Source organism: Macrobrachium nipponense, chromosome 32, assembly GCF_015104395.2.
Source record: "Macrobrachium nipponense isolate FS-2020 chromosome 32, ASM1510439v2, whole genome shotgun sequence".
Taxonomy (NCBI): Eukaryota; Metazoa; Arthropoda; class Malacostraca; order Decapoda; family Palaemonidae; genus Macrobrachium; species Macrobrachium nipponense.
The window spans coordinates 43,315,204-43,342,459 of record NC_061094.1 but is presented as its reverse complement, the minus strand read 5'-3'; the positions used below and the strand labels follow the sequence as shown (position 1 = coordinate 43,342,459).

Sequence of the window (27,256 nt, the reverse complement as noted above, 5' to 3'; positions counted from 1 at the left end):
GCTGTCGCAGTAGAGGAGGTGGAAGTAGCTTGATCGAACCGGCCAGAACTGAGAGAGCCTTCTTGTCCGGAGACGAGAGACTCGGGTTCGAGACAGAATCGGCAAGCTCCGATCGCGGCAGACCCACCGTCGGTTTGGGTTCCCTCTGCGGGCCCCAAAACAACTCGAGCAGAGACGTGGGCTCTGCTGGTGAGCGGCAATCCTTCCGCAAGGTCATTATGCTGACGAATCAGCTTAATGACTTCTGCAAATTCCTCTGTATCTCGGGAGTAACCGCGTCTTGCGGAGTAGGACCATCCAGTCCCTCCAGCAAGAACAGATCCCGAGATACTCCTCCTTCCGAAGGAGGAACAGCGGCAGACCCCTGACGGTCGCCTCCAGCTACTTGCGCGTATGTCCTGGTCGGTCCTAGAACCGTGCCTGGTCCATACGGCGTCATAGCGGATCGCGAGCGGCGCACCTCTCGCGATCACTCATAGGTACCTCGCTCCTCCCGGTGTAGCCCGAGGAGGTTGAAGGTACAGGAGAGGCAGACCTGACGCTCCCCCCTAGCTCGCTGGCAGGACCAGCGTGCTTGGAGGGCTGCTGCTGATCGTCAACCCGCGGTGGCGATCGAGCAGCAGGCCTAGCCTTGCCGCTCGCCTGGGGCGAGAGGCTCGGCTGAGAACGTCGACGCTGATCTCTAGCGTCAGGCGAGCTGTTGCTGGTTACCATCTCCGCCCGGTCCCGATGGGAGCGGCGTCAGGTGACCTGCTAGGTTCGCTGTCGCGGTGAGACCGGCGAGCGTCCTCCTCGGCGCGTCAAGCCGCTGGTACCAGCCGTGGCTGGTACCGACGGCCGCGGGGACCCCTTCCTTGCCTCAACCCGTGGCTGGTCAGCGACCGTCACGTCAACCCGAGCAGCCAGCTGGTCGCTGCGAGAGCGTCCACTGGCCTGGCAAGAGTCGTCTGCACGACTCTCGCCAGTCTTCTGCTCCGCGCTTCGGTCTTGACGGCGAGCGAGCTCGGGTGTCAAGACTTTGGCTGGACGGTCTCCCTCGGGAGACCGTCCACTCGGTACTTCTCGCTAACGAGAAGCCGAGGCGGATCCTGGTTTAGCGGCAGAACCGCTAGAACCAGGCGAGGAAGTGCCAGCCGAAGCTGGTACTCCTCTGGTCCCCGTCTTCTTCTCCTTGGTAGGAGAAGAGACGGGCCCTGTTCCCGAGGGAGCAGGAGGACCAGCAGAAGAGCTCCCCGAATCGCCGGAGCGAGACGGGCCCTTAGAAGGTCCCGAAGGAGCCTTCTTAGGGGGGAAAACCTGGGTTACCAGCTGGTCGCTGCAAGAGCGGCCGCTGGCCTGGCGAGAGTCACCTGAGCGGCTCTCACCAGCCTTCTGCTCCGTGCCGCGTCTTGGCGCCGAGCGAACTCTGGCGCCGAAACTTGGCTGCACGGTCTCCCGAGGGAGAACGTACACTCGGGATCTCTCGCGAACGAGAGACCGAGCCGGAACCTGTCGTAGCGGCATCGCCGCTAGCACCAGGCGAGGAAGTACCAGAGCTAACCGATACTCCTCTGGTCCCCGTCTATCTCTTCCTTACGGAAGGGGAGACGGGCCCCGCTCCCGAAGGAGCAGGAGGACCAGCAGAAGGACCCCCGTCCCACTGGGGTGGGACGGGCCCTTAGAAGTTCCCGAAGGAGACTTCTTAGGGGGGAAGGCAGCCTTCTTCTTCTTCGGCTTATGGGCCTTAGAAGTCGAAGGGGAAGAGGCAGCAGCAGACGATGAAGACGAAGATGACAGCTTCCTCTTCTCCTCTTCCTCGTCAGCTCACGCAGGACAGTCGTCAGGTCCTCCATCCAGGCCGGAGCCGGGGCTATTGCCGAAGCAACACGGCCCGACTGCACCTGTCCGGAAGGACCTGGGACTGGGGAAGACACACCGTGGGCAGGACCAGCATGGACAGGCTCAGGAACCAGGAGCGACAGGAACAGCAACCAGCTCAGGAGCGGCAGGAACAGCGGCAGCGGTAGACCCAGAAGGGACAGCCAAGCCAACAGCGGGAATCACATCAGCGGCAGGTACGGCAGGCCCAGCGATCGCCTCGTAGAATCATCGGCAGCCAGCGGAACCTGGGTACTTGCGGCCGGTCCAGGGGCGAGCTGCTGGAACAGCGGAAGTCTGGGGCAGGCAACACGAAGAAAACAGGCGGCGGCGGCAACCCCCACCCCCCTCGGTACGGCGGCGGCCCCTAGTAGTGGCAGACGGCGTCACCGACACAGCATGGGAGTGTAGACCAGGAGGGGGGGGGTGGGGGGGGAGCAGCATAAGCGGCCGTGGTAGTAGTGGAGACCGCCCCAGACCTCGCTAGACGCTGCAGCAGCCCGTGGATGCTAGGCACGCCCTGCCGCCGCGGTGGTCCATACCTGTCCAAGGTCGTCTCCCACGGATGTAGCACCTGCGGTAACATAGGTAGATTAGTAAGAGGGGTTCCCTCACGCACGGGGGGAAGACATGAACATGCCCACCGAATGCAAGGGAAGACCCCAAATACAAAATACAACGAAGAAGCTGAGCGGGGGGCAGGAAGGAAGACGAAGAATCGGATACCAAGGGAGTCGCGGGAGAGCTTTCCGACGATTTCCTGGCAGACCTTCGCTTCCCCTACCCCCGCACAGCAGTGAAAAGTAATATGAAAATGAAACAGAATACTGCCCTTGCGATTCACTTCATAGAACTTAAAAGGGGTGGGGAAAAGATCATTCCCGGGTAAGAACGGAACTTGATCCAAATAATATGATGCTATCATAAAATATATAAAATGAAAGCAGAATACTGCACTTGCGATTTCACTTTCACATAAAATAATCGTAAGGATCAATTCCCGGGTAAGAACGAAAATTGATCCAAATTAAATTCATGCAAATAAATAAATGAAAATGAAAAGAATATTGCAATTGCGAATCCACTTTCATTGCAATCTATTATACAAAATAAAAGGCTCGTGCCGAGCGCAATCACTCTCTCGGTAACGAACGCACAGGGCAAAAATATAATGAAAAGAGTACTTACATTTTTCAATTACACACTTTCGCCCAAAATACATGACTCGGCGCGAGCGCGCCCGCCCTCGGCACCGAGACATAATTCAAGGGTTCAATTCATGAAAAGAGAGGAAATCGCCGCATCTACGGCGATAGCTCCATGTTGGTTCATAATTAAGTAATGAAAATGAAAACAGTGTACTTACAGTTTCATTTTCAAGTCAAACAAACCATTAGTAGAAAACACAATATAAACAAAGCATACGACGATGAAGCGGGCAGAGAGCGATGACGAACACGTCCTTCACACCCGCGGCCGAAAGCAAAAGTGGTTTGTTTACCTCCCAGTCGCGCGGCGCGCGACTGTCGGACAAGCAGTTAACTACCGTTCTCCCCTTGTTCGAAGCTTACGACCGTTCCAGCTGCCGCTAGCTACTTCCTATTGTTAAAGGACCGATGGTTTGTATTACGTATCGGAACAAATAAAGACTAAGATTCAATCTACTACTTGTACATTAATTAGGAAGCCCTGGTCTCTTTCAACAAAACACCAACATTATAAATGTTAAGCTTTCTAAACAGCTTTCAATACATTGTGAATTGAGGTAATCTGCCACATTAAAACTTTTCATTAATTTCCCTGACTATTAATGAAACATGAGATAAGGAAAGGCTCTTTCTAATTATCGAGTAGGGAACCCAGGTTATGCACAGGATAGAAATGAGAAATAATAAGTTTTTGACCACAAGTGTTATCAAGTGACAAGAGGCATTATAACATACTTTGTTATAATTATATTCTTTGAAGACTATCCTATGAAAGGATACCAAGGTTCAAAACTTTAAAAGCATCCAAAACAGTAAAAATAAGATTTAATGACCTCAACTGTTATTTCAATTACTATTTTGTAAGAGCAAGTAATGGGATGGGAGAAGGGCAATTCCACTATGATTAAGAAATTGTACTGAAGAGAATTTTAATTTTAATCAAAAGTTAGAAACAAATGATTAATGGGGTTGTTGCGAACAAACAATTTCATATGACCTACACCCATTACTATACATTGTTGCCTAAATTTGGCCTCTATGAAAGTCAAGCTCATAAAGCATACTCTCAAGACTGCAACACTATAAAACAAAACTCCTCCACAAATATTTAAAACCTATCTGATCTCTCAGAGTAAATCATTCTTATGAAATACTCGTAAATTTCATTGTTGCCATTTAGTTCCTACCGAGATAAAAGTATCTCCCATTAACAGAATCTTAGAGGGTTTGAAAATTCTACTTATAAAGACTGTCCACTACTGAGCTTTCAGGCTTAACCTGCGTAATGCTTCTGCTGGCACAAGGTACTATTATAGCTTACTATTATAGCTTTTTATGGAACTGGAGAAAAAATAATTACCATAAACCTATTAAAATATATACAAACCATCAATTTAATGCATATCCACAATCAATTACAGACAATACATTACTGAAAAAATATGAGTGCATTCCTATTGAGGTGTGAATTTATACATCATATACCAGAAGCGATACAATAACCAGTGCAATACTAATTAATGTGATAAAATCACTTTAATTAAAGTATATATATTTTTTCATGCAATTTAACATCCTAATTCATTTGCTATTCTTCAGGCCTCTCCTTTCTTTTTGTATAGTCATCTATTCTTGGAGGTTTGCTTAAGTGAAATGGCCTTTTCAGCTTGTTCCATATGATGGGTGCAAATTACTACCACTGAAAAACAAGCTAAAATCTTTGAGTAAATGGAATATTCAGATAAAACACTTAAGCTTAACAAAAACTACAATCAGCAGAGGAAAAAATGTATACACAAAATACTAATGTTTTGCAGATTTTAAAATTCAAGCCTAAAATGTAACAATGTAACATATTACAAGAACAACAATCGCAGAAACACTTAGGTACCATCCAATTCACCAAACATACATACTGACTATTCTCCCAAACTAATTCACAGTACATCACATGACGATACAAAAATACTGACCCAAGCTGATGTTAGTATTCTTGCTATATTAGATAAAATCAATCATGAGTTAGTTACCTTAGCAGGAAATCATCATGCGAGAGAATATCCTGATCAAATACATTGAATTCTACTGGAACACCACCAACCTTGGTATCTGAGCTACATACAAACTGTAAAAGGTTAGACGACAAGCGTTAATACGTAAAGCTACACATTTACTCAATCCACCCAAAGACCACTAAGTGTTATTAAGCTTCTTGCAGTTCTATTTATGCATTACATAGCTTAAGTGTTTGTCATGCAAACAGTTAAAAAGCACGATACTAAATTGTAACAGCATGCACATCCTCAGGGGGTCTGTCCTTGTGAAATCTCTAATAAATGTGAAGTACATAATACAGATGCGGCAACAATAATATCCCATAATTATTAAGATAAGCACACATGCTGTTTAACACAGTTGTACAAAAGCAATGTGAAATATGCATGTCAAATATTAATCATAAATCTCTTGTAGGCTGCAGTTAATATTTTATTTCAGTAAGTCATTTAATATAAATACACATTGTGCTATAAAAACGATTTCTAGCTTAAGAACAGATCAAATGTCCAATCTAAAAAGAAAAACTAAATTTTTAAAGCCTAATTTCATACCAATTCAGTGAAGCCTTAAATAATAATTTCACATATCAAATGTTCAAGACTCAACATTATTTCTACATGATAATACCATAGCCAATAATTACCTCTAATCTGCCAAATTTTAACACCTTTGCAAGTACTAATTCATCACTTCCTACTACTTTATATTTTTGTCACTTACATATGGTAATTATCAACTAGTCCAAAATTACCCCACTACCTGACTTGTGTTCAATGCTTATGTAGTACATAATCATTGTGGAAAAACTTACTTAATTTATCATCCCTTGGCATTGAATTTTTAGTCAAAAGATGTCATCAGCATAAAACCAAACACCTAGGGAGCTCCTCCTGTACATTCTCAGCCATTACATCTAGCACGATGCAATACTGAACAAAAGGAGGAGCAACACTGATCTCTTGTGCAGTAATACCTTGGGCTAGATGCTGCTATTCATTCCTATAATATTTCTCACAGTGGTTACATCCCCATATTTCACATATACTTACATGATCCTCTGGTGCCTCCTGCTCTCTCAAACCTATCTAAACTTCCTGTCTAGGTACTCGTGCCTTTTCTAGGTACTCGTGCCTTTTCTAGGTACTCGTGCCTTTTCTAGGTACTCGTGCCTTTTCTAGGTACTCGTGCCTTTTCTAGGTCTCTGAATACCACATGAATAGTTCACTGCCTTCCCTCTGTAATTCTAGACATACAGATCAAACCAGAGGGCTCTTCACAAGGTTTTTATCAACCTAGAAACAGCACATGGTTGGGTACCTACAAGTTTTTTTAAGGTGCATTAAATAATATTAATTAACATTACCTGCTAAAGCACCTACAAGCTTGAAAAAGTTTAGGTAAAACAATAATTTTCTTACTAAGTTGACTTAGTGGTGAAAACAAAAAGATACCTATATGCAACACTGCAAAATAATATATCAACATTTCTTCTAAAGAATGAATGAAAAGGAGGGCCTCCCAAATGCTAATATAATAAGCTTGATATTTAGAACTACTGTCCCAAATTTCAAACTGTTCTAACCTTTGGATGTCTTGCAATTACAACTTCATCTTTTGCATTTTCTTGCATAGCATTAATATGGGACAACCATACATATCAAAAAAAAAAAAAGTTCAAGCAGTACTATTATTATTAGCAGTTTACCAGACCACTGAGGGGGGACTCTGACATTATCATATCATGCATAACTGCATTGTACATGGTAAGTGTTCCCATGGGCCATTAAAATGCACTGTGATTCTCTTATCAAATGTCAAATATTACGTTTCAATATGTAAGTAAATATGCATACTGGAACATCTTCAGATCAGTTTATGACTAGCACTCTAATGTTAAATCATTACAATAAGGATGGAAAAACTAGTTGTCAAGTTGCAGTTTAACTTGCATACATGTCTCAGCTTGGAAGACATTAGGAATATAATAGTAATATTACTACGCCTGCAACAAAATCTGTATGTAATTTATGTTTTCTCTCTTGCTAGCCATGACACAGTTACAGTAAAAGTATAAGGTAAGCAAGTAAAGACATTCCCACTGGGCACATGCGGAAATGATTGTACACATCCTGGGACTACAATTACCTCCCTAAAAAATCATCATTCTTAGCTCCAGGAATGTTAGCATCCCAGTCCCAGCATTCAATGAGGATAGACTGGCGACGGATGACGTTGCACATAGCCTGTTGTGAAGGGCAGCAAAAGCAATTAACCTATTCCTAACAAGTGTGCACTTGGAAGCAGTCCAAACATTACAAAGATGCAAAAGAGGATAAAGAGGAAAACCATTCAAAACACGTTTATGTTCCCTTCATAATGAAAAATATCAAATCTCAACTGCCTGTAAGTGCAACTACTGTATTTCAGAATCTCCATATGCCCAATTCATGCATCCATTCAAACTTTAGTAATTAGAACTTTTAAATTAAAACTCATTCTCACTATAGCCATCACTCCACACTTACAACTTCTCACTGGACAGTCTCAAAAGAATTTGATTCACATCAAAGTCCCCAAACAACAATCTTATATTATAACTTGAAAACTCAATAAAAATATTATATTTGGAATTAAGATGTTTACATTCCCTTAAATCTTTAGTAATCCTTGATCAAATAATACAGAAAAACCAAAAAATAATATGTACATATTCAACTTAGTATACTATGCCCTTGAATATAAATGTACTTAAGTGTTCACAATGGGTAAAATTTGTCATTCCAAGTATAAGCTGTCCAATCATGGGGAGAATCATGTTTTCAGTTTTAGTAAGGCTTGCATCTCTTGTCAAGGTTATGTTGAAATGAAAGGCATTAAAAGGAGATTTTAAGCAAAAAATCTCCAGAAGTAACAACTTCCAAGTATTTCTGACAACCATACTTGCTCATGTAGCTTATGAGAGAAGTCCTACCATTTGAACTTCGCCTTTCAATGCCTCTTTCCATTATAATCAATACAATCCATGAAAGAAGCAAGGAATTGTTTCAACACCATGCAATCTCCCTGGACGACTCAAACGACAAATAATACCTGCCCAAAAAGTCATCATTTTCATAAGATTTCAGGGGACTATAGTCATAATCCCAGCACTGTATTGTCACCCGTTGTCTTCGAATCACATTAGCTAAAGCCTGTCCAGAGACCAAGAGACTCATCATCATTAAAATTTCACTTAAGATAAATGATTCAAGACAAAATTGTACAAATAAAATAGAATAAAAGTATAGATGAAGACATAGGTATAGATGAAATCATCATCGTCATCCTTCTAAAGGTTATAAGATAACAGTGCCTGAAATAAGAAAGTTGTATTAGTAAAAAGCCCATTCATAGCCCTGAAAAAGCATGTTAGTGAGCAAACTGCTCTACCTGGCTCCTCTGCAAGGAAGTTACACAAACGCACAGGATGAAATGTTGAACAGACCACTAACTTGTGACATATCAAAGAATAATCATGGGATCATAGGTCCCTACTATTTCAGTATTAGGATATCCAAATCAGCAGCGCTGATTACTCTGCTGATTACAGCATCTTTTCTTTACTGAACAGATATGAAGAGGAAAAAGAAAAATTGGGGACTCGTAAGGTAAGCCATCATAATCTGAACATAAATGTACCAAAATAGAAATGGACATCTCTTGAAACCAGCCTTATGATGCCAAATTTTTACATGAATGCAGCGGCTGTTTACAAGATGAATATCAAGATTTTACAAAAGATAGCCCATGATTCAAAACCCAGGGGGTACAATAAGACAAATTATACTGAGTAACTAAGGGTGCATGAAATTCTTTGTGGTGAAATATCATCAAATACTTCCTAGTCCAAATTTCCTACTTTCAAAGAAAATCTCTATCCTTGCTACTGTTGCACAGTATCAGTTCAGTAAATTCATCCTGATCTGTTTATATAACATTAATTAATACCATGTAGCAAATGAAGATGGATCCCATGACACAAGATAAAGACAAGTGAACTATAGTATACACTGACAATGAGATGACAAAGCTGGCACTGTCAAGATAACAAAAAGCTACAAGCATTTAAATATGAATGTTCTACCCAATTTTACTTTGCATGTGCATTCAAAAGTTAAAACATGCATTTACCATTCAACCAACATTCTCAGCATGCAAAAATGTTTGACTATTGGATAATACTTGCAATAAATGTCCCTACCATGTAACTTTTATATACCACTGTGCAAGCATACACCTGGCTGCAGAAATAACAGTGCAGTACTGAATTTGGTTTTAACCAAAATGTCTGAAGAAATCTGAGGAGGCAGTCAAAGGTGAGACTGAGAGAGACTGGGAACAAGAAGAAGTAGCACAATACTGTATAAGCCCTTGTCCATTTTTCAAAGTTACAGAACTTTGATTTTGAATGTTACAATGTCATATTTACAACAGACTTCCACATATTTAAATGCTTATGCTACAGCTGTCTTACTTGCTATATACAATATCAATGTCTCACCTCCCCAAAAAATCGTTCTTTCCTGGAGTATCGTCAAAATCGAAAACCTCAATATCAATCTCTTGGCTCCGAATAACATCTGTCAAGAACTGTTGAGCATTGACAAAAAGTAAAAAATAAAATCTGCAGGCTCACTGACATTAAATACATAAACACGATCCACAGCAATAATAAAAAACTAACAGAAAGAGACCAATTAACACTAGACTCATTTCTGACATGCCTTTAACTTTGGCTGGCATATTGAATTTAGCTGTAATTATCAAAACACTACACTAGTAAAAAAATAACTTTTGCCATAGCCATAAACTAAAAATTAAAATTTCTCAGATTATTAACTTACTATTAGTCTAAAAATAGTACTTGTCTAAAAATAGTAATTGGTAGCAAAACTAGGTATTTCAACAACCTGCATAAGAAATAGAAATTTCATTAATATACAGTTATCACTTCGACTGTAAACACCTAGTGTCTGAAAACAAAGTTACCAATCAACTATCCTTCAAAACAAAATAGCAGCCTAAAAACTGCCTGTTAAAACTTACCACCTTTTGAGAGAGAGAGAGAGAGAGAGAGAGAGAGAGAGAGAGAGAGAGAGAGAGAGAGAGAGAGAGAGAGAGAGAGAGAGAGAGAGAGAGAAAAAAAAAAATTTTAAAAATGATGACAGCAATCATGTTATATAAATCATGAACAAATTCCTGGTAAAGATGCCTCAAATGATATAGCAATCGTCCAAACCTGTAACCTGCACAAAAACACACCATGACATTCTTGTTTCTTTACCAGGAAAACAATATGCATAACTTTACACAGCATACTGTGTGTGCATACAATTTGGTTATCATATACATGCAAAGAAACTATGATTAATAATGTTGCATATATGTATATGAAGCATCTCGTCAAATCTTCGATTAAGAAACCTGGGGAATGAGTAGAGCAACATCCTTTAATGAGAGCTATGTACAATTTCAGTGCTTCCATCCCACCAATGCATGAACAACAGCTGTCAATGAAAATGTCACATCATTATATATTTTGGCTAACATCCATCAAATGCTGGGCAAATAATGTTACTCAACCTTCGTAACAAATACCTAAAAGTACTTAAGATCACAAGTCTGAAATCTTTCTCTTTTTCATCTATTTATCTGAAGTAGAAAAAAAAGAAGTACATTAGCTTTCCACAATTCCTGACTCATTAAAAATTGGTTTATAAATATACCTGTACACAACAGCATAAAGTACTATGAACAACACTTACCTCACAACAGAAGTCCCACTTAGGGTTGATAGTGTTATTGATGGTCTTTGTCTGGAACTTTTGAGCACCCAGGTGCAAGATACAATAAGGATCTGATTTGCCCATGCCCATGATTCCAACATCTTTCTTCATCAGATTATGAGCTTCAATAACATGAATACGAATTACACCCTGTAGAGAAAAATGTTATTGTTATGATACAATAAAGTTTGTTCATACTTACCTGGCAGATATATATATAGCTGTATTCTCCGAAGTCCGACAGAATTTCAAAACTCCCGGCACACGCAGTGGGCGGCCAGGTGGTTAGTACCCATTCCCGCCGCTGGGAGGCGGCTATCAGGAATCATTCCCATTTTCTATTCAGATTTTTCATACCACTGTCCCCTGAGGGGAGGTGGGTGGGTACTTTAATTATGTATATATATCTGCCAGGTAAGTATGAACAAACTTTATTGTATCATAACAATAACATTTTGTTCATGAAACTTACCTGTCAGATATATATATAGCTGAATCCCACCATTGGAGGTGGGAAGGGACAGAATAGAAGGATTAGGAAACACCTCAAGTGCAGATGATTGACATCTTGATTCCTTACCTGTTAGCATAGCTGACTTCTTGATTACTGTCACCGAAGTCTGCTTTTGCTTTACTAGAGTTGCCAACAAGGTAGTGACCTGTGTAGTCGGTGCGCTCTAGATGATCTGTCAACGGGAGCGTGACCACAATGTGACTAGACCATATTGACCATACTGTGAGGGCAACGAAGCTAAAACCACCACCTGACCTAACCTATCGAAGTTAGTCCCATAACTTCTAGGCTAACGAAAGGGAAAGCGCCTCAAGCGACCAACCCTTCAAAGTTAAAAGCACACCTATCCCTTTTCTATAGGATAGGATTCGTGCTGCTTCCTGCCTCCAATAATATTTCTACGGATATGTATGGTCCTAGCGACTCGCAGATCTCATATGTCGTCTTCACATCCCGTCGTGGGAGTGGTGAAGCCGAACACAGTAGGTTTGGCTTCGCTCAAACGTGGCACTCGGATATTACTGAGTGTCATGCTCTGTTGAAATGCTTCCGAGGCCGCGCCCTCACCTCGTGAGCATTTACTTTAAAAGGTTTCAAATCTTTGTTCAAACATGACAAATGAGCCTCTTAGAAAGACTCCTTAAAAATAACGCCAGGGCGTTCTTCGACATGGGCAAGTCTGGTCTTTTACGGAACACCGCAGATTGTCTGAATGACCTCGACTTTCTTTAGTTTTATCAAGATAAAACTTGAGAGTCCCGACAGGGCACAGGACTCTCTGTGGCTCTTGCCCAATAATTTGTGCCATCCCCTTGATCTCCAGGTCTCTGGGCCAAGGGTTAGACGGGTTTTCGTTCTTAGCAAGAACGGAAGGCTTAGAGGACACCGAATTATGTCCTCTAAAGCCAAAACCTCTGATGATGGCTAAAACCTCACTAACCCTCTTTGCCGTAGCTAGAGTGGTTAGAAAATTAGCCTTTCTGGTTACGTGTATTAAGTTTACAGAAAGGAGAGGTTCGAAATGCTTTGACATCAGGAACTTCAGACTACGTCTAAGTTCCATGCCGGAAGCTTCGATCTAGACAATTTCAAGATTTCCACAGACTCAAAGATCGTGAAGGCTTTTGTTTGACAGATCCGAATCTCTGAGCCTAGAGGCCGTCAACATATTTCCGTATTCTACAATAGTTGGGACTGCTAGCTTATCCCATACTTCAGACGGAATGGGAAGGCGGTAAAGTATTTCACAGAGGTCAGAGGTGGAGGAACAGTCATTCTTCCCTGCCCTGTTCCAGAAGCGGCCCACTCCGATTGGTACACTGCAAAATATGCAGCACTGCTTTGCTTTGGCAATGAGACTTGCAATTAATCTTGAAGATCCTCTCGCTTCTTTGCAGTCTGAAACGCATTCAGACTCAGAGCGGAGAGATTTTAGGTACCTCTCGAAGTGAGCTGTTAGAGTAGACCGATTCTCTCGGGAAGGGTCCTTGGAAAGTGCCCTCTGCAAAGGACGTGACCTCTGTGAATCCAGCCTGCTTCGAAGGCCAACATGGGGCGATCAGCGTCTCTTTCTCACTCCCTCTGACGCCAGCGATTATCTTATTATATTTCCTAAGCTTTTGAATAGGGGAAAAGGGCTAACCAACTATCCCCATTCCATACTATAGGATGGCGTCTATTGCTACCGCTCTCGGATCGAGAATAAGGGCGCAATGTAGAGGAAGCTTCTTCGTCTTCAATATTGCAAAGAAATCTACGAAAGGACGTCCCCAAAGTCTCCACAACTCTCGACATACTTCTAAGCGAGGATTACTCAAACGTCAGTAGTTGCTGCCGTTCGATCGAGAAGATCCGCACGTCCACGGACGTGCAATCGTGTAACGAAAACCTTCTTAAGAGCGTTACGTTCCGTGCCTATTGCCGATAACCAATCTCTCTCTACTTGGGATATGAGAGAGCTGCGGAATTATCTGAGATGATTTGGACCACTCGACCAAAACCTCACTCTTCGAGGAACTGGAGAGCCAACCAAATTGCTTCCAATTCTTTTAGATTATGTGCCAGGACCTCTGTCCGGATGCCTGGCTCCCTCTCAGTATCACCTGAGGTGATCCTTAACCCATTGAGAGACGTTTAGAATTATCTTTAGATCTTTGATGTTATTTCAGTTCTCCTGTAGGAAAAAACTGTAGAGGTCTGAATTGCAGTCTATTCAGGGAAACAAGCTTCTTCAGCGAGGAAATGGTCCCCAGCAGACTCATCCATTCCCTCACTAAGCATGCTTCCTTCCCTAATAAGGCTGCGCTTTGCATAGCAGGAGAGCATTATTATAGTGCTATGCTGCGGTAGACTCGTACCGAATTCTGTTACAGTGCGTAAGCAGCGCCGAACATGTCTAAAGAGATATCTCTGTTGAAAATTTCTTAGCAAAAGGAAGTCTTTTATTCATGATTACCAGAAATCCCCACCCCCTCAACCCGAGGCGAAAATCATGATTGTAGGGCAGAGATACGGTTCGTAAATCAATCCCGCGGGAGAGAGAGAGCTAACCGACCGAGGCATTACAACGAGCTACCTATAACTGAGTTGGTACAGTGTGTGACACTGTGACAGTTACAGGCAGCAGCTTATGTTCACCTTCTCGCAGTCTTATGCCGAGTTGCCAGCTATTCTATTCATCTAAGGAATAGATTTTCCATTATTTGAACAGAAACATGATATTGTAATGATACAATTAAGTTTGTTCATACTTACCTGGCAGATATATATATAGCTGTATTTTCCGAAGTCCGACAGAAATTTAAAAACTTACGACACACGTAGTGGGAGTCAGGTGGTTAGTACCCATTCCCGCCGCTGGGAGGCGGGTATCAGGAATCATTCCCATTTTCTATTCATAATTTTTTATTTCCACTGTCTCCTGAGGGGAGGTGGGTGGGTACTTAATTATATATATACTGCCAGGTAAGTATGCAAACACTTATTGTATCATACAATATCATTTTGTTCATGAAACTTACCTGTCAGATATATATAGCTGAATCCCACCTTTGGTGGTGGGAGTAGACAGAATAGAAGATTTTAGGAAACATATATATGCAGATAACTGATATCTTGATTCCTTACCTGTTAGCAAAGCTGACTTCGTGGTTACTGCCGCGTAAGTCTGCTTGTGCTATTAGAGTTGCCAGCGAGGTAGAGACCTATATAGCTGGTGCACTCAAGATGATCTGTCAACGGGGGCGTGACCACGATGTGACTAGACCATTGACCATACAATGAGGGCAACGAAGTAAAAAACCACCTTGCCTAGTCTACCAAAGGTATACCACTAAACTAGACTAAAGAAGGGAGATCCGCCTCGGGCGTCAACCCCACAAACCAAAAAACACACACGATTAAAAGCTCACCTAACCACTAAAGGAAAGGATGAGTGCTACCTCCTGCCCCCAAAACAGTGTCTGCAGCGACGTATGGTCCAAGCGACGAGCAATGTTCGTATGTCGCTTTCACCTCCCGCAGGTAGTGTGAAGCGAACGGACCGTAGCTCCGCCAATATGTGGCACTCAAAATGTCACTGAGTGCCATATTCCTGTGAAAGGCTATCGATGTCGAAATAGCCCTCACCTCGTGGGCATTCACTTTTAACAGCTTCATGTCACTATCACTACATGTGGAATGAGCTTCCTTATGGTGTCTCTCAAGAAGAAAGAAAGCGCGTTCTTTGACATGGGAAGATTGGGCTTCTTAACCGAGCACCACAAGTTGCCCGAAGGTCCTCATCAGTCCTTCGTTCTGTCTAGATAGAATTTGAGAGCCCTGACAGGGCACAGGACTCTCTCTGGCTCATTACCCACGATCTCTGTCAAACCCTTGATTTCAAATGTCTTGGGCCAAGGGTTGGACGGGTTTCGTTCTTTGCTAAGAACAGTAGGGCTTAAAGAACAAACAGCATCAAAGAAGTTCTTAAACCCAACATGCTTGCCTTATAGCCTGGATCTCACTAACTCTCTTCGCCGTCGCCAGAGCAGTTAGAAAAGTGTCTTCCTTGTAAGGTTTCTAAGAAGCGAAGCTAAGTTGAGCGGTTCAAAAATACTGGACGTCAAAAACTTTAGAACAATGTCTAAGTTCCAAGAATGGGACTCTTGGTTGAGGTACCCTTCGAAGTCTCGAAAGACTTAAGAAGATCATGAAGGTCTCTGTTGTTGGCTAAGTCCAGTCCTCTATGCCTAAAGACTACAGAAAAGCCACTTCTGTAGCCTTTTATCGTAGGCACCGCTAAGCGAACTTCATTTCTCAAGTAGAGAAGGAAGTCTGCGATCTGGCTCACAGAGGTAGAGGTGGAGGAAATGTCTTTCTTCCTGCACCCAGCTCCAGGAAAACAGCCCACTTGGATGGTATACGGCAATAGAAGAAGGTCTTCTTGCCGTTGCGATTGCTTTCGCCACTGGTCTTGAAAACCCCTCGCTCTGGCCAACTTCTGGATAGTCTGAACGCAGTCAGACTCAGAGCGGGGAGGTTTTTGTGATACTTCTCGAAGTGGGGCTGTTTGAGTAGATCTATCCTTGGAGGCAGAGTCCTCGGAAAGTCTACAAGAAAGGACATGACCTCTGTGAACAGTCGGTCGCTGGCCAGAAGGGGGCGATGAGAGTCATCCTCGTTCCCTCTGATGCGCGAATTTCCTTATTACTTCCCCTAGGATCTTGAACGGGGGAAAGGCATATACGTCTAGTCCCGTCCAGTCCCAAAGAAGGGCGTCTCTACTGCTACTGCTCCTGGGTCTAGAACTGGTGAGCAGTACGCGGGAGTCTCGTTGTCCTGGAAGTTGCGAAGATGTCTACGAGAGGACATCACCCCAACTTCCACACCTCTGGCATATTTCCTGATGAAGGGTCCACTCCGTCGGCAGAAGTTGACCTTGTCGACCCCGAGCAGATCTGCACGGACGTTTTTCTACCCCTGATATGAATCTCGTCAGTATAGAGACGTGGGCGTGCCTTCGCCCATACAGGATCTCCTTTGCAAGGAAGAACAGGGATCGAGAGTGGGTTCCTCCCTGTTTCTTGAGGTTATGCCAGGGCTGTGGTGTTGTCCGAGTTGATCTGCACCACTTGCCGGAGACTTCGTACTGAAAGAACTGGAGCGCCAGAATGAACTGCTGCCAGCTCCTTGAGGTTTATGTGCCAGGACACCTGTTCCCCTCTCCAGGTGCCTGACACTTCCTTCCCCCCCCAGTGTTTGCTCCCCACCCCGTGGAAGACGCGTCGGCAAAACAACACTAGTGCGGGGTTCTGAAGCTTGAGGGAAAGACCCTCTGCGAGCTTCAAAGGGTCGGTCCACCATCTTAGGTGTTCCTTTACCTCTTCCGATAACACCAGAATCGAATCCAAAGTGTTTTGGTGCTTCCAATTGTCGGCCAGGAAGAATTGAAGAGGTCTGAGGTGCAACTCCCTAGAGGGAAACAAACTTCTCCAGTGAGGAAATGGTGCCCAGCAGACTCATCCATTCCATCACCGAGCATGATTCCTTCCCCAGAAAGGTTGACACTTTGCTTAGGCAATCTAGTTGTCCGCCCCTGGGACGGAAAAGCCCGAAAAGCCACCGAGTCCATCTGAATCCCCAGATAGACTAAAGACTGAGAAGGGGTCAGATGTGACTTTTCGAGGTTCACCAGAAGTCCCAGGGACTTCGTTAACGACAAAGTCGTGTGAAGGTCCTCCAGACACCGGTCTTTCGAGGAGGCTCGTACGAGCCCAGTCGTCCAGGTAGAGAGATGATCCTGACATTGGAAAGATGAAGCCACCTCGCAATGTTCTTCATCAGTAGGGTGAATACCATGGGAGCAGTGCTGAGTCCAAAGCAGAGAGCCCCTGAATTGAAACACTTTTCCTTTCAGGACAAACCGCAGGTATTTCCTGGACTGGGGGTGGATGGGGACGTGGAAATACGCGTCCTGGAGATCTAGTGAAGCCATCCAATCCCCCGGTCTCAAGGCTCCCATCACTGACTGAGGTGTCTCCATCTTGAACCTCTGCTTGATGACAAAGAGGTTCAGGTTGCTGACATCGAGTACCGGTCGCCATTCCCCCGACTGCTTTGGCACCAGGAACAGTCTGTTGTAAAATCCGGGGAATTCAAGTCGGAGACCTGTTCTACGGCGTGTTTCACGATCATCTGATCTAACAGATCGTAAAGCACTTGTTTTTCTCCCTCCGATAGGAAGGAGACATGTCCCTGGGTGTCGAAGACAGCGGGGGTGGTTTCAGGAACGGGATCCGGTAACCCTTCTTTAAGATGTCCACGGACCATTTGTCCGCACCTCTCTCTTCCCAGGCTTGCGCAAAAAGCTGAAGCCTGGCTCCAACCGTGACTGAAGGACTTCTGCTTCACTTCTTGTTCTTGGCCAGCGCCGTGGCTCTGCCTCTGGAAGTGCCTCTTACCTCGAGGGGCTGGTCTCGAGAAGAACTACCTCGAAAGGGCTTCGATTTCTTGAGAATCGAAACTCCCCGAGGACGAAGGAACCGCAGGTCTCCTTGAAGATTGTGCGAGGAGATCTTGCGTGGCCTTCTCCTGTAGACTGGTCGCAATGTCTTTTACCATAGCTTGGGGGAAGAGATGATCCGAAAAAGGAGCGAAGAGCAAGTCTGCTTTCTGTGACGGAGAAACAGATTTCGCTGTAAAATTGCAAAACAGGGATCTCTTCTTCAAGAGCCCTGTGCAAAAGTGAGCTGTAAGCTCCTCGAACCATCTCTGACGGCCTTGTCCATGCACGACATTACGCTGGACAGCTCCCCCAGACTAATCGAGTCGGAACTCCTAGACTTGGCATCCAGAACTCCCAAACACCAATCTAGAAAGTTGAAGACCTCTAACGTCCGAAAGAGGCCTTTAAGGTGGTAGTCCATTTCCGTAGTTGACCATGAAACTTTCGAAGAGGACAGGTGAGACTCCTCGAGGCATCCACAATGCTGGCGAAGTCCTCCTTGGGCTGACGAGGGAAGTCTAATACCTACGTCTTCTCCCGTCTCATACCAAATGCCAGCCTTCCCAACTAAGTCTCGAAGGTGGCAGGGCAAAAGAAGTCTTTCCTGAGACTTCTTTTCTCCATCCAGTCATGGACCTTACGAAGAGCCCTCTTAGTTGAAAGGGACTTCTTCATCCTGACGAATGCCGAGACCTTGTTGATCTTGGACGAAGAAAGTTGTGAAGGAGGAGAGCGAGGAGCTCCGGGTGAAACGTCTCTCCAAACTCTGATTGAAGAAGGCGGGTCAAAACCTGGGTAGTCGGAAGAGACTGCCGCCAAAAGGTTTTCTCGTCATCCACTTCAACCGAAGCGTCACTAACCTCTGCTTCCGACACAGGTGAAGTTGGAGGCAAATAGGCTGGACCAAGACTATCTGGTCTAAGTTTCCACGAGGCGCGTTTGGCTGTGAAGTGGAAGGTAACTGACTCATTAATAGGAACTCCGGTCGTATCTCTAAGACCCGGAGCAACTTGCAAAGACTCATCACAAACAGGTGGGATGGCGACGAAACTCCACATCTTCGTCCAACCCGAGCGTCCGCTGGCGCACACCGGCGTCCTACTGGCGCACACCTGGCGTCCACTGGCGCACACCTGGCGTCCACTGGCGCACGCCTGGCTGCAACTAACTTGCGGGATTGGCGTCCACTCGCGTCGCTGCTTGGCGTCCGCTGGCGCCACGCTTGGCGTCCACTGGCGTGCGAATGACATTAACTAAGGCGCGCTTAACATCTCGTGCGCGCTCTGCTTCCGCTGGAGCACTCTTAGATGCAACTGGCGTTCGCGTTGGCTTCCGACCGAGCGTCAGGAACGTGAACTTGCACCGAAGCGTTCACAGCAAGTATCAAGCTCTCGCACCGCAAGCTTACGAGCGGGTATACGCTTCATGCGCCGAGCGAGCAAAATCCTCTTCACGTCCTCCAGAGAGCCGCTGGGAGTCGCACGAACTCTAGCATGGCGAAGAAAGTGGAGAGATAGACGAGCGAGGAGAGGGAGAGGGAGACCTTCTAGTCTCTTCACAGGCAGACGGTCATCCTTTCTCCTGGGACGTGGTTGCGTCCCTTTCTTAGCAAGAGCATCAGCAAGCTGTTGCTGCAAAAGAGCGCAGGATCTTCTCAGTAGGAGAGGATTCCTTGTCAGGTGACGGGCTGATCCTGTGAGAAGGCGCCGAGAGGGGCGAATAGGGCGGGGACGCCTTTTCTGCCTTCTCCCAGAAACTGCCGTAGCACGACGCCTTCGAGAGCGACTGGGGCGCTCAACAAAGTCATCATCCGATGACTACCCTACGCTTCTTCTGTGGCGGGAAGGCTGCGAACACACTCTCAGGCGATGATCGCCTCTCGAGAGCCAAAACTGGACGTGAAGCGTCACGATCACCAACGCTCCTTTTCAAGCGGGTGGCGTGAAATAGAACGAGAGCTCCACCCTTGTGCGGGGAGGAAGCCTCTGAAGAAGAGAAAAAACACTCTTTCAAGGAGGCGTGCACGCGCACGCTCCTTGAGCAGTCTGTGTAACGTCAACAGATACTGCCGAAGGCACGTCAGATCGGTGGGCGTTCCCCGTAACCCTCCTGCGGCTTTCGACATGCCCTCTCCCTGAAACCTGGGAGTCCGGCAGCGGTCTAGGCCTAGAGGCGAAATGGGGCGATCTGACGCACCCTCCACCAACGAAGGAGCACTGTCACTGCACTTTGCACCTTCACTTTTGCCTTCTAAGGCGAGCACTTTAGATTCTAAATTACGAATCGACTCTAAGATAAGTGTAAGGGTATTACACCTCTACAGACACTGCTTCAGGCCCGAAGGCAACACTACAGGGTAGGAGTAGTGATTAAAGGAGGTTAGTAGGAGAAACATGAACTTCCTGCCGTTTACCTGAAACGCTCCTGGAGGAGACCTCCTTAACCTATCCCGTTCAAGCTTACGCAGATAGGACTCCATAAGCTCTCCATCCAGAATCAGAAAGACACTCACATTCCTTGCAGCGACTTTCATACATGCAATCATGCTCTCTGCAACTCTTACACAAAGTATGAGGGTCTACTGAGCTTTCAGTAGCCTACCTCGACAATCACTCTTGGTACAAAAACCTGGCGCTAGCCGAACTAGAACCAGACATCTTTATTTCAAAGAGAAATCAAGCCAAAATCAATCAAATCCACAATTAACGTGTGCCTAGCCACCGATCCAAAAGTCAAGATACCAAAAAATCAAAAAGGGGTTTGGGGACTTATAGTAGCCAAGTCCTAATTCAAGACGGAGGTGCTGAAAACTGTGTTTACAAACCGGCGACAGAAAAATTATGAATAGAAAATGGGAATGATTCCTGATACCGCCTCCCAGCGGCGGGAATGGGTACTAACCACCTGACTCCCACTACGTGTGTCGTAAGTTTTTTAATTTCTGTCGGACTTAACGGAAAATACAAGTATACTATATAATCTGACAGGTAAGTAAGTTTCCATGAACAAATCTCAACGTTGGCATACTTAAGCGAAAAGCTGAATTCGACTAAATAACAGAAGCTGATTTTGTGTCTGTCGTAACATTACGCTTAATTAAACCAAATGATTAAATCGAAACTCCTGGAAAGTTGCCGGGAGTACCGATTAATATACTGCGTCATCCACAATGACAGCAAACCTCATCGTTTCGCACTATTCTGCCTCTGAGTTCCAGCTACTCTCTTCGTACGAAGGAATAGGTTCGTTACTATTATCGATCATAAGGAAATTCTCAAGTAGGCATATTTAAGCGAAACAATAATTCGCTAGATGCAGAAGCTGAGTTGGTGTTGTTGTAACAATACCTTTAAGCATTGTCCTTACACGGCGAAACTCCTGGAAGTTTACAGGAAGGACCGATTAAATACACTTAAAATAACATCCTTTCGGTTGCCATCTGTAGAGGTAACTAACGATATGCGTATATGACTTGAACTTTACATTAGTAAGATGACGCGAAGATAAAATACATAAGTATTGCAGTCACTTGAACATCTAATTCTCTACTACATTCTTTCCTCGACGAGGAAGAGAGAGAGAAAGGAAATCGACTGTCTTCGTTCTCTTTGCCAAGAGAAGGAATAATATTATTCAAATGGAAATCCTCAAGTGAGAAAACCGAAGATCGAAAAGGAAAGTTCAAGCTTCTTATGATATTGGCTAGCAAATAAGAACTTCATGGACGTAGTCTATAAGTCTTTTTCTGCCGGATGAGCCTCTGACTAATGAATGAGAGCTACTTTCGAAATTTTGTTACTTATCCGCTTATGCGATAAAATGTTATTTAAGAACTTTGTCAATGAGAACTAACCCAATTGCATGACGGAAAGTAATCCAGGAATTCGAGCATATAGCCTTCCCGATTCCCGCAGAAATCGAGGAAGGGGCAGGATTCCTGATTAGAGACTGGGCTTACGACAGGAAGGACCTTAATGTTCCCCTTCGGCAGCGCAATCCCGAAAGCAGACGAGGCGTTTATGACACCGAAATCTGCTTACAGTTTCCTGGAATTCATCAAGTGATGGATTCTATTGAACGCTCCCTTCGTAGAAAGCGAAGTAGACATCTTGACGAGACCAAACTCCTTCCTCTTCTTCGACGACGCCCTCTTGAAGAGCGTTCTTGCAGGAATCCTGCCGAACGTCTTGATGCGTAGGACGCCTATCGTTCTGAAGAACGTCCTGGCAAGTGCTCTACCGAGCGTCTTCAAAAGCGTCCTGGCGAGCGTCCTCGTTAGCGTCCTGGCGAGCGTCCTCGCTAGCGTCCTGGCGAGCGTCCAGATGTGTAAGACATCGAAGCGTCTTCCAAAAAGCTTATCAATGTTTATGACGTCGAGCGTCTTCTGAAAGGCCACCGAAAAGAAAAAAGGTCCTGGAGAGCCGCACGCTGCTCCTGAAGTGTGAGAGCACTATAGGAAGACGTAAGGCTATCGTCTCCAAGACGGTCTTAAAGACCTTCGTTACCTTCTAACAAAGACGGTGGCCGCCTGTGCAACATCTTGCGTCTTAGTAATGCAAATGACATATCCAGAAAAACGCCGCTCAAAAAGGAACGCCGAGCGTTACGAAAGGCATCCTCGCGAGGTGCTTGCCGAACGTCCTGATTGCATTCTTTGAGCGTCTTGAAGAGCGTCCGGAATAGAAGAGCGACGAACATCAAGGGAAGCGTCATAGTGAATGACGTGCGTCAACACGAGTAACTTGAGAGGCTTCCTGGCGAGGGGAGAGCCGCTCATGAAACGCGAGCGTCCTAAGCATAAGTACGGTGATCGTCATCAGGACGAGTCTTAAGGATCGTTCGCCACTCTTTGACACAAAACGACGGTCCGGCTGTGCGACACCATTGCGTCTTTGTCACGCTCATCAACACTGCAGAAGGGCATTTAAAAGGACGCCTGTGTGTTCTTGGGTATGAGGAATTCTTTGCCCTTCTCCTGTCGAAAACTAGGATAGTCTGTCCAGTGTCATCTCTGTCCGCTGACAGAGCGTCCCTTAGGGACGAGTAAGATGCGTCTTGGCGAGCTGTTTGACTATGCAAATCAGCTTGCCGGACGTCAAGCTTATGAGCTTGAACAATATCCCGTTTCATAGTAAAGCGAACGTCACATAACGTATACATAGCGCCATGAGGGGAGGAGGGAGGGGAGCGTCTTGGAAAGCAAGAAAAACAATCCTTGCTACAAGAGTAAAGACGTTCCTTCCTCTCGATAGAGCGTTGAATGTCTCGAAAGGCGTCCTCGTGAGGGTCCTGCCTTAAGGACATTTTTAATCTCTTGACCAAGACGACAGCCGCCTGTGCGACATTTTGCGTCTTTGTCACGCTTATCGATTATTAAGTCAAGCCGAAGGGAACGCCAGATCAGTACGCTGACGCTCCCTCCTGACAAGAGAGAGGACGTGAAGCATCCTCTTCTCTAAAGCTTTCTTTTTTAGAGGGCGCGAGTCCTTTCGAGAGCTCCAACCTTGGCGGGGAGGACGCCTCGGAGGACGAGAAGCAATCTTTCATGATTCGTGCACGTACACGATCTTTGGCAGCCTTATCCTGCCGAAGGGACGCCAGATCGGTGGGGGGTTCCCGTAACCCTCCGTCGGTTTCACTTGCCCAACCTCCCTGGTCCTGGGAGTCCGACAGAGGTTTAAACCTAGAGGCGTTATAGGACCGATCTGACGCCCCCTCCACAACACTAGGGCAAAATCAACATCACTACACTCACGACACTGATTGGAGAGCGAGCACTTTTCAAGCTTACTTGATGTAATCCACCATAATAGAAAGGGCATTACCTCTCACAGACATTCCTCTAGGCCCGTAAGCCATACCACAGGGTTAGGCAAAAATAAAAAGTCTACTGGAGGTTAGTAGGTTCATTATCCTAACTTCTGTTACTGTGGAGGAAGACCTCCTGATTCTATCACGCTCTAATTTGCGTACATACGAATCATACGTCTTCTTTCGGAATCAGTCAACATTACACTAATTACATTGATCTTTCAACAAAGAAAACATGTAAACGTCATGCATACTAAGCGAGTGTCTACCGAAGGTTTCGGTAGCCTCCCTTACCCGGTTGCAGACAACAAAGTCTGAAACTAGGCTAACTAGATTCAGACATCATATGCAATGAAAAAATTTAAATTAATTTATGATAGCGTATGCCTAGCCACAAATCCAAGTCAATCATTCAAAAAATAAGTAGGATACTTATGCGGCTAATGAAGTTTCAAAATCCTAGGCGGAGGTAATGGAAACAGGTGTTTTCACTACCGCGACAGAGAAAAATCTGAATAGAAAATGGGAATGATTCCTGATAGCCGCCTCCCAGCGGCGGGAATGGGTACTAACCACCTGGCCGCCCACTGCGTGTGCCGGGAGTTTTGAAATTCTGTCGGACTTCGGAGAATACAGCTATATATATATCTGACAGGTAAGTTTCATGAACAAAATGTGGATCGCTATGTAAAGATAGGTTTTAAATACAAATACCTAGCAAGTGACAGTTTATGACATTTGACCTTCCTCATTTATTTTCTAAAATCGAAAGCTTAAAACCGTCATCTTACAATTCAGAGAATTCTTGCAACTACCTGTACAGTAATCACTGCATATATGACATGCTCTTAATACAAATACGTATCAGTACATCTGTACTATAACACAAGGTATACATTTACAAAATTGCTGTAACAATCTTCACAATATCAGTGACTTAAAGAAGAATTAAAAACAGAACACATATTAAAGAATGGAGGAAATATATATTCATTTTCTCTCTCTTACTACAGTTGAACTAATTCTAGTAAAGCTGTCACTCTCATGTAACAGTGATTTACAAATTCATTCCCAATTTCTCTCTCTAGTTTGCATTACTGTTATCCATAGAACATTCACACTAATATATCAGACAGGGTGTAAATTTCAGCAGTGGGAACATGGTCAGCAAAACCTATACAAGACCACCGAGACAAAACTCTTGACCCTCACAGGGCAGGCCTAAAAGGGTAGGCTTTACGAAATACTAAAATTCAAATCTTATTTTATAAATTAAATTTCTGTAAAATTCTGATAACCATAAAGCTGAGCATAAAATAAATATATTTTCACACTGTATTTCAAATAAAAAGCAATATACATCACAAAAGAAATGATACAACAAAAGAAGACAGTCATTTTATCATGGGAAAGTTCTTAACTAGACCTTAACACATACAGGCATGCTGTATACATACATACACAACTATATTATATTAGTTGAAAAAGATTTACAACTATAATGTACAATCACAAAAATATATATACGTATAGCAATTCTACTTACAGCAGGAAGAGGGCACTTCAACTCCACGACATCTATATCCTCCACTAGCTGAATGGGATAGCGGTTAGGAAGAACCATCATGTAACCAATCTGGTCGGTCACAATACTACGCAGAATATCACTGAAAATTTCAACAATAAATAATCTTGGGATAGCATTACTAAGTAATTATAATTTTCTTGATCTTTTCTAAAAATAAAGATTATGAAAAGTATTTTGCTAACAGCCTACCTGATAAAAACCCATTACCTAATCATATACTAACATATACCCATGATCGTTGAATATCCAGTTACACCAACTCACTTAGTTAAAAGACTGAAAAGCCTCTGTGCATGTTACTCCCTTCTCTCAAACTTCATGCAGTAACAAATTAATACATAATCCAGATGTTAGAATAAGCCTATATAATTACTAGACAAAATCAGAAGGCTAAAAAAATTAAACAAAGTGAACACTCAAAATAAAGACAACACCATTTCAAGGAAAACGTCCTACAAAAGTGTTCTTAGGGAGAGTAACTATCATACAAAAGTGTTCTTAGGGAGAGTAACTATGTTAATTCTCTTGCAAGTAAAAAAATTGAGAGAAGTGAACATCCTACAAAGGTCTAAGTAGAGGCCTCTCAATCCTGGAAGTTACCAGTTGGTTGACCGAGTATTTCTTGACCATGGAGATAAGGCAACTTACTATAAACATGGCTGCAATGAAACTATCAAACTATCAAATACCTTAAGCCTGGCATGTCAAAAACGTCTGCTAAACCAATAAGGTTGAAATCTACATCAGGGTTGTTAAGGAAGAAAACTTGAAGGCCACCAACCAGAGGAATCTGTTTTACCAGTGGTTTCATGACTACTCTCATTTTTCCGCAAATCTGAAAGACAAAATCTTTTGAACTTACATATAATGAACTTACATTTAATAGTCTATTAATTAATATCAAATACTGTACAGAGGTGATAAACTAAATAACTAAGATAATGGTTGTTAAAGTACTGAAGAAATCTCCTGAAAGCTTCATAAAAGAATAATTTCTCCCACTTGCATTAACTCAAATACTGTACCACTGAAAACCTTTGACACATTCTATCACTGATGGCAAGAACAAACATTATTACAGTACAATGCAGTTCCTGTAAGTTTAATACCTGTATTTGAAAAAATTACTTAAGGTTATCATTCTTCAGTTAATTAAAAACTCAATATGAAATTATCTCTAAGATAACCACCATAAATTAACAGAATACATTATCAAAAACGTATATTAACCTAAGTACTTCTAAGAGGACACCCATAAGAGCTCTGATAATAAAATCACATGATTTTGTCTCTTAAGATAATGCTATCTTTCAATTATCATTTGTCTTTAACATTAATGCTATCTTTCAATTATCAATTACGACTACTCTAGTTAAAGCAATGAAAACAAGAAGAGCATGTTTTTGGCACTGTCAAAACTATAAAACTACCATCCTACATAAAGATATGTACACATGAACACTTGCAAGATAGTTACTTACCCTCAGGTCTTTGATGCCCATCTTGAATTTTGAGACACTGACTTCAAACTTACAATCTCCAGCATACCTAGAATGAAACGTGATAGAAGAATATGAAGACCAGATTCCACATTGCCTCACAGCATAACCTTAATATAAAGAGAAGCAGAAAAATCTGTTACCATGTATGAAGGAGGGATCCAATTACCCAGATTTCTACCAGGAAGCTACTAATCTCTAAAGATATCCATGGACTCTTAAATGTGACTTACAACAAACTCCATTAAAGCACTGAGATCAAAACTAAAGATTTGAAAGATTAGATTCCAGTGATATTTAAACCCTGGACTATTATTAAATAGTTTAGCCACCTCAATAAGTCAAAACTTTTAGAGGTCACGCCTACCCTTTATGCAGTACAGGTAGTCTCCGGTTATCAGTGGGGGGGTTT

General features: G+C 43.7%; 1 protein-coding gene across 1 annotated transcript in view; it reads right to left on the bottom strand.

Annotated features, from left to right (window-relative positions):
- Positions 1-27,256, bottom strand: part of LOC135207488 (extended synaptotagmin-2-B-like) — a 103,535-nt gene that overhangs the window by 39,526 nt on the left and 36,753 nt on the right. Inside the window, 5 exon segments of the mRNA XM_064239285.1 lie at positions 9,664-9,752; positions 10,928-11,098; positions 25,304-25,424; positions 26,035-26,180; positions 26,827-26,893. Of these exon segments, the coding sequence (XP_064095355.1) occupies positions 9,664-9,752; positions 10,928-11,098; positions 25,304-25,424; positions 26,035-26,180; positions 26,827-26,893 (594 nt within the window).